Here is an 8861-nt window from a genome sequence, read left to right on the forward strand (position 1 = left end):
CATATCCTTGATACAAACTCTTTAGGCATACTAAACTTTGTCTATTTCATGCTTGTAGAAACAAGACTTTTTGGATTTGGTTGTGAGGTCAATCTACTTATTTCTTTCAACTATACAACTTCTTAGCATAGACTTTGGACTTCTTCTATAGGTATAGAAATAGTGCTTTTATAGTTGGCATAGATAATGTATGAAATTTCTACCCTATGAATGTTCATAAGTTCGTGAAGATCTCCAATAGTTGTAAATCTATTTTCACTCTTATCAAGTATAACATCTATGATTTTTTCTTCTATTTCAAATAAATTTATAAATTCATAAGTTAGAGTAGAGAAAGATAATCCGCAACCTCTAATATTGAATAAATTTTTTTCCAAAGAGGGATAATTTACTTTCTTTTAAAAAAGAAATTAGTGTTGGATAAGTAAATGTTAGTTCAAAGTGGATAGTTTGCAACCTTTAAAATACAATAATAGAAATATAGCCATCTACTTATTTCTAAAAATAAGATAAGAATAATGAGTTAAAACTCTTATCAATTTGTCAAGAATAAAAATTTGATGAAGGCAAATAAAGAAGTGAAACTTTTCTCAAAGAAAGGTGATAAAATAAAAATAAGAAATATGTATATTCATTAGGATATACGTGGCAATATTTTATAGGATCTCCAATACATTTTGACTATGCTAAACACATGCTTTAACTTAAAAGGCAAGTTTTCCATATGTCTATCCTATAGTTAGCTTGTTCCACAAGCTATCAATATTGAATATCTAAGTAAAAGAAAAGATAATCAAAAATAAAAAAAATCTTATCTTTATCAGATTTGAAAAAAAAATAATAATTCTAACACAAATTTTACTACAAGATCATGTCATAATTATACTAAAAATAGTATTTTAATATAAAGTTCTTCAAAAATAAAAATATTTAGAAAACTTTATACATATATTTATATATATAATTTAAATGATTTAATATTATAATAATTAATTAATAAATATAATAATAATAATAATAAATTAAATTAAAAAACATCATACATCTATTTTTACTATTTTTTTGATTTTATCCAACTAGAAATTACTAGATAATTAGCTTATTATAATAAAAAAAATATAATAAAATTTTAAAGAATAATAAGTAGCATAGCTTTTAATAAATAAAATACTATTAGAATTACTTTACTATGTAAATTTTAATTAAAGAAGAAAAAATATTTATTTTAATGATACTTTGTTGATTCATACTTTTAAAATGTTAAAAATTGTGTATTTTTTGTAAGCTAATATTGTCTACTTCAATGAAGAATGTGTGTGTGTGTGTTTTTTTTTTTTTTTTTTTTTTTTTAATAATCAATTATTCCAAAATAAATTTTAATTAAATTTAAAATTTTATTTAAATTTTTAAATAATATTCTAAAATGATCAAGAATTTTTGTATAAAAATATTAAAAAACTAAAAATATTGAAATTTGATAACAAATTAATTTTAACAAATTTAATTTATATTAGAATATGGGAAATTTGATAAAATTAAGTTTTATTATATAATTAAAATAAGATGGCATGCATTTAGTATAATGCAATAATAAGATTTTTAATATTTTTCATGGTTGAAAATAAGATTAATCTTGTGTTTCTTGTAAATAAAATTTGCCAACATATATCTAAGATCAACCATATATATATATATATATATATATATATATACACACATGTACATTGAATTTAATAATAATATATAATATAAAAAATACAATTATTTGTTTAAGTTTGAATAATTTTTAAAATAAAAATATAATAATATTTAATATAGTTTCAATAAAAATTGTGAGAAATAGAAATATATAATTTTTAATATTTTTTTAGAGAGTTTTTTTTAAAATATGAAAAAAATTGTTTGAGCAATCCACAATTACTTATTATCCTAAGGAAGTGCAGTACGTGAAAAAGACTTTATGTGCCATAGAGTTTATTCAGATTACATAATTTACAACAAATATTGGTCTTACAAAAATGAAGCCAATAGTGATATTTGTGATATATGAGGATTTATGCATTCATATGAGAACAACGTTTATTATTGCATGAAATATATAAATATAAAATTCTAACATAATTAAAGGATGATTGAAAATGTAATAAGATATTTGAAACATTATCATAGAGGATATATTTTTGATATATTTATATATTATCATAGAGGATATTATATATATATATATATATATATATATATAATTCTATAAAAATTAATAAATCTGAAGTCTTTTTTCATCTATGAACTGAAAGTATAAAAGAATAATTTGTTATAAAATTTAAAAAACTCTTAGAATCATCTATACAGTAAAAAATTGGTTGAAAAAAAATATAAGATAACAATATGATTGATTACAACAATTAATTGTGATTAAATTAGTAAAAAATTTAAACATGGTTAATGATTTATTTAATATTATAAATATATTACAAAACCATATCCAAAAGAATTATAAATACCAAAACAAATAGTTAACCTAAAGATTGCTTTAAAGAGAGTTATGTATTAAATTATGAGTCTTATATTCATATACACTATTCTTATATTGTTATACTTCAATACCTTTAAATAAAAAGTCACTAAACACATTAATGTTTAGGTTATGGTGTGTGAGGCAAGCCGATTGTAATTTTCAAGATTCACAAGAAGTAAAAAATGTATCTTTTTATTTTTTCCCTTGTTTAGTTAATTCTTTAATCACATAGAGCCATGCCAAATTAGAAATCAAACTAATAAATATAAATTATTTAAGTCTAACAGTTTCATTATATGTAAAATTTGTGGTGTTATCAATTTGTGTGTGTGAGATCTTTTTGGGAGGAGGGTAAAAGTCATTCTATTTCCCACATTCTAACCCATTCTACAGAGGCTGCTCGAGCAAATGAACGTTTCTTCCATGTTGGCCTGTCTTAAGTGCACCGAGAGAGAGAGAGAGAGAGAGAGAGAGTGTGGGTGGGGCTGGAGCGGGTCTGTCCACTAGCACGGGACAATGCCCCTCACCCGCTCGCTCTATTCATCCACACACCAATGCATTCATCTAATCCCTGCCTACCCACCTCTAATCTCCCGCTCTCCCTCCCACCCGCTGTTCGCTCGTTCGCTTGCTCGCTGTAAGGGACTCTCTCGCTCTCGCTCTCTCTGGCTGGCTGGCTGGCTGGCTGGCTGTGGCACTGCCGTAGGGGCGTTGCTAGGCGAAGCCGCACTACGGCCGCCGTCACGGATGTGGGGCTGGATTCCGCATGTTCACCTAATTGTCTCTTCCTTCCTCCCAGTTCCTTCCAGTGCCTTTGCGTCTCCCTCCTTCTGGACCAGCAGCAGCAGCAGCCGCGGCACCAGCTCCACTCCATCTCCTTCATGTCTCTGTTTTGCTGATGGAGTCTGGCGGACCTCGCCTTCTCCCGCCTCCTATTTCTATCGCTAGTGCCTTCCTCGCCGGGCTGTCCACGCTGTTCATTCATACTCATGAGATCGCTTCTCTCGTCTGTCGCGAATACGCTTTTCCGTTGTGCCCTTTGCCCTGCGTAAGAGTTGTAGCGTGCCATTGAATTTTAGGGTGGCGGTGTTAGGTGTTCCTCGAGGATTAGTCGTCTGTCCTTGTTCCTGGAAAGTTAGGTTGTAGCGAGGTCTTTACGAGTTAGTGTGTTTCTGGAGTGGTTGTTTTGTTTTGTTAGATTGCAGTTCTAGTGGTGTTCGTTGTTTAGGTGTAATTCTGGGAATTTCGAAGGAGATAGAGGGTTGCGGCTGGAATGCTCGCTTCCTTCTTTATGTAAAGTAGCTAGTCCGGTTGGGTGAGATTGTGGCTGTGACAGAGATTGTGTTGTGGTGTATCTGCGGATATGATTGAATGAGGAAGGCAGAAGGAAAGGGTGAATAGTAACGGGTGGCCGGTGATCGTGCGGCTTTTTCCTCTTTGTGACCTCTGGAGACGTAGGCGGGAGTGGAGATGGGTGAAGTCGGTGTAGCTGTTGTGGGGAAGACCAACTTCGCTCGTCAGTTGGGATCAGCGGATAAGAAAACGCGAGAGAAAGGGTTATCCTTGCTTCTCCTCTGGCTGTCGTGTCAGCAGGTAAGCTGCTGCAGTTTTATCAGTGTTCTGTTAACATCGTAATCCTAGGGTAACCCACTTGAGCACGTTCACAATTGAAAGCCATTTATAATGTCCATACATTTTAGACGACGACTCTTTGCATTAATCTAGGACTCCTCAGCTGGTAACCTTCAGCGAACTAATGCTGAACAGTAGCATTAGAAGTGTTGATTTATGATATACACAGACCGGTAATTTCAAAACTTAATAATTAACGGATATTGCCGTTTAGTGCTGTTGTTATAAAGGTTTCTGTAGGAGCCGGAGTGCTGTCACATTCCGCTCCTTGGGGGCGGGTGGGTCTGTCGCCTCTGCAGTATTTTCAGTGCATATTCATTGTCCTTGATTGCCCAATTTTCAGTGCATATTTATCTTCACTAAGCTTGCACGTAAGCAGCGGGTGCTGCTTCCTTCATTCCTTCGTAGCAGTGCAGTAGATGGTTAGATAATGCAAGTTGTCGTGCAGGTAGATTGTCTGTGGCTGTTGCCATATGTTTTGGAGAGAAGTCGTGTCATTAGGGTGAATGAAGATTCTCTGACTCAAATAAAGTTTTGAGTCAGAATGTTCCGTTCGGAAACATGATTGGGTGAGGTTCAGTGTGCGAGCTGAAGGTGACATTAAACTACGTTTGAACTTCCATGCGTGCCTGTCTTTTGGGACTGACAGCCTCATGATTTATGCAAAGTGAACCATTCATGGATCGTGCTGTCATTTTGCTAGGACGCTTCAACATAGTCTCTATTGTCAATGTAATGATTAACAGGGCTTATCCATGTCATGGATTATCTTCATATCTGTTGTAGTTCTTGTTTAAGTGTGGTCTTACTATATAACGGACTAACACTATTTTGGTAGTTTAACTGGACTTTTAATTCAGTGCATATTTTTGGCTTTCACTGTGACTTACTTCAGTTCTGTCAAGATGGTTAGAGTATCACCTAATAGTCAATCTTTATGGTTGGTTTTCTGCTCGGAATACTGCTTTCTCTTATCCTGAATGGTCTGTTGATGATATTAACTAGAATGCAAATAAGGGTTTTCTGTAGTTAGTTTTAGGCCGTGTAGATTTTTGATGAAGTGCTCGCAGGGGATTTGTCATCTTCATTTTCTTAAAGTACATTCTCTCAATGTGTTTCTCTTCAGAGATCATATGTGCTCTCTGGATATACTCATTACAACCCCTTCCACCCGCCTCATCATTTTGCGGTTTTCTTTTTTTACTCTCTCTTTCTCGAACTTTCTGAAGCGTTCTACGTCCGACGTCTCACTTGTCTCAGGCTATTGATGCTCATATAGTAGGATTCAAGATCGCACTAGATGACGTAAATTAAGAGAAGTGCTACGGAGCATAAGCAACTATTCAAGAAAGAGAGGTTTTACTTGAATATGTAGCTCGGTTGCAAGCCTCTTGGTGAAGATGGTCCTGGAGGCTGGTTATGTATTTTGAGAATTATATAGTCAGAAGGCAGCAGTGTGTAATTCGCTTTTCTGACTTGTATTCTTTGCAGGATGTTGAGGAGGACGAGTTGAAGAAAATATGGAAAGGCTTGTTCTTTTGCTTGTGGCACTCGGACAAGGCACATGTACAAGGGGATCTTATTAATAAGTTAGCTGGCATCCTCGATAGTCTGGACGCGGATACATCTTTGGCTTTCTTCAAAGTTTTTCTTGCTACCATGCGGCGAGAGTGGAGTGGAATCGATAGGCTAAGACTGGATAAGTTTTACCGCCTGTTGAGACAAGTTTTGACGACAGTTTTCGCAATTTTTCAAAAGAGCAATTGGGATGAGGAACTTATTGGGAAATACATGAATGCCCTGGTTGAAAGATCTTTGCTTGCCAAAGACCAGTATCCAGCTTTGGGTGTGAACCTGCACTTTGCAGACATTTTTCTTTCCGAGCTCCGGAAGTTTCAACCTTTGTCTTCTGAAACATTGGGATTGATGCTTCAGCCATGCTATGGTACTCTTGCCAGCGCTCCTGATAAATCCTTGTTGGAGAGGGTTAAAACATGTGTGTTCATTCCTCTCTTGGAAGAAGCCGAGACTTATGTGAAAAGCATGCAAGCTGGTAATGAAGTTGATGAGAGCAGCTTTGGACCACTTGCTGTAACTTTGCCGATTAGTGCACGGCTTTTTGAGTTGGCATCTTCTGAGACTACCTCTCACGCAAATCGGAAGGTTTTGTACGAAATCCATGCTGAATGTGTCAAATTGGACCAGTTGGTTGCTTCTGCAGGTGTTGATTTTAGGAAGAAAGTTAGGGGTGGCACTAACAGCGACATCGAAATGGGTGAAGGAAACGTTTGTGGTGCTACTAAGCAAGTAGGAAGGCAGATTGGTGTAAGGGCCAAGAGGGGCCAAGAGGTCGTAGAAAATGGTTCGAAGGAAAAGAAAAGGAAGGTCAAAGTTGTTTCGTTAGCATCTAGCAATCTGGATGATCTGAACAAGACAAGTGCAACAGGATCTGAGATTTTGAGTGTTGAATCCAAGAAAAGCACCAAAAAGGGGGTGGTGAAACAGGCTAAGTCAAGTAAGCATGAGGTATCAGTAAAAGGAACTGAGGAAACAATGAAAATAACTGACTCCGAGAATGTTGGCAATGAGGTTAACGTTGGCAATGAGGTTAATGTTGAGCAGTGCGAGAAAGTTGATGTGAAGAAGAAGAAGAAAAAGAAGAAGGCGACAAAACAGGAAGCGCTTGCTGAGACCGCCCCTGTCGAAGCTTTGAACAAGAGCAAGAGAAAGGGAACCAAGAGTGTGAGAAAGGGGAAGAGTAGTCATGCAGGTACGCTTAGATCTCAGGCGTAGCTCTAGGCCACAGTGTTATTTTTGAGTTACCGATTGGTCGAAACTGTGGAATGCCCATTTTCATGAACGGAGGGCGAAGTATGAAATGCGTTTAGGCTTTAGTTATTTAAGTATGGTTATTGGAACTATAGTGGACAAAGGTTTATCAGGTATTACCGGTTTAAGATGGGAAGGCTGACGAACATTGAGTTGCGAACAGATTTTTGTCATCGTGATCAAAAGGAATCATCTATAATTTGGATTCGAGCTCTACGTCTGCAACTAACTTACAATGATTATCCTTCTTTTGATCCGTACGATGTGTAGCGAGAGCTGAAGGAAAATGTTCCCTCTGAATGTGTCAAAATTACCTGGACTAATTTCAAGTTTTCTATGAAGCAGTCGAGACAGACGACTTAGTGGAGATCCCCAAGCACCTTTATGTTGATGCAAGTGTAGGAGTTGAAAATGCAATCGATGGTGAACAAGTTCAGTCAGAAGCTGCCAAAAGTTCCACCGCTCAGGTTCTAGAGGGAACTGGAATATCCTCAGGGATGAGAGTTGCAGATTCAATGATCAGTTTGAGTGTGGATGACACTGTCATTTCAAACTTGGAGGAGAAGTTTGATTTCATTGCTGCCGAGTCACATTTAGCGGCAGCTTCCAATGGAGCTTCTAAAGAAACCACCTCTGCTGAAAGTGTTGGCAAGAAGAAGCGGAAGAGAGGGAATGTCACTGAAGAATCCGAGCCTCTGTTAATCGAGAACAATCTAAGTTCTGGACAGTTGCTGACACGAATGGTGAAACCAAGTAGCTTGGAACAGACGCCAGAATCGAACTCAAAAAAGAAGGTAAAATTTGTGCTCAAAAATAACATTGTGTGGAAGCCTAACAACCCTCTTCCCCCCCGGTCAATGCGAACCCCACCATCCGCTACACCTAGGGGCAGCGCGTTGAAGAAGGGTGTCCCAGCAGGACCCATTCGCGTGATTCCAACACGAAAGACTGGTTCTGGCTCCAAGCGCCGGTCACCTAGCCAAATTTTGTCCATATCTAACCAGAAGACTGCCAGGTCTGCCAAGAGCTTATCCAAAGGTCCACGGTTAGCAAGGCGAGTTCGCAAATCTCCAGCATCTATGTAGTGGTTAGCATCATAGTGTGGTGAGGTTTGTAATCACAAGTCAACATGCTTTGGTTTAATCTGGGATATTCCATAGTGTGAGAATTGCTACGCTTTTTTTCTCCGTTACAGGGGTCATTTTCTTGTTTGTTTGTAGTAATTATGTGCATTCAGAATGTCCTTTCACAAGTTAAAGAACTGGTCGAGTATTTCCTAGCTTCTGTCTTGACTGGCTTGACACATGGAGTTCTCTAGGTGTGTTGCGCTGTGTGGCCAGAACCTTGACATATAAGGCTGATCTTTCAACCCTGCATGAGCACCAACGTTGATGTCATGCACGCGTTTGTACATTTTAGCTACCTTCCTTGTCTGATGAACTTCAGGATAGTTAGTCAATTCCCAAATTTTCACGATCATTTTGAGGGCATGGCGGAACTATTGATCTGTGTTCTGTTCATAAATTCGATTTTGAACATCTAATATTGGAACCAGTTTAAAACTTGAAGGCTTTACCTGGCAATACAAGTCTGTATTTGGCTTGAAGTAAAGAGAACCCAACTACTAAGAAGCTGTAGGTCAATCTGTCAATGTGACCAATTTCAATGAGAAATGCCATTTGTCCTTCACTAGTGCACAATATAGCATGTCTTTGAGATTGACCTTAATGCACTCTGCCGAAATCCTCAGGAAAATTTCGGAAACTACTCAACCACCAAATGCACGACGGACCATAATTTTGATATAATCGGCGGAATCATTAATACTCAAGATGTATATCTTTTTAATGTACAATTAGAGCAGCACACTTTTACTGTTTGTTTT

At 36.7% G+C, this 8861-nt stretch overlaps 1 protein-coding gene across 1 annotated transcript; it reads left to right on the forward strand.

Annotated features, from left to right (window-relative positions):
• The first annotated feature begins 3141 nt into the window (after positions 1-3141).
• Positions 3142-8455, forward strand: LOC141046435 (uncharacterized). Its single transcript, XM_073540318.2, has 3 exons — positions 3142-4108; positions 5639-6917; positions 7322-8455. Exons 1-3 carry the CDS (start codon positions 3986-3988, stop codon positions 8059-8061), a joined length of 2142 nt encoding a protein of 713 aa, XP_073396419.1. The 5' UTR covers positions 3142-3985; the 3' UTR covers positions 8062-8455.
• The last annotated feature ends 406 nt before the right edge of the window (positions 8456-8861 follow it).

The sequence above is a fragment of the Physcomitrium patens genome, chromosome 17 (genome assembly GCF_059467195.1).
Source record: "Physcomitrium patens ecotype Gransden chromosome 17, ASM5946719v1, whole genome shotgun sequence".
NCBI lineage: Eukaryota > Viridiplantae > Streptophyta > Bryopsida > Funariales > Funariaceae > Physcomitrium > Physcomitrium patens.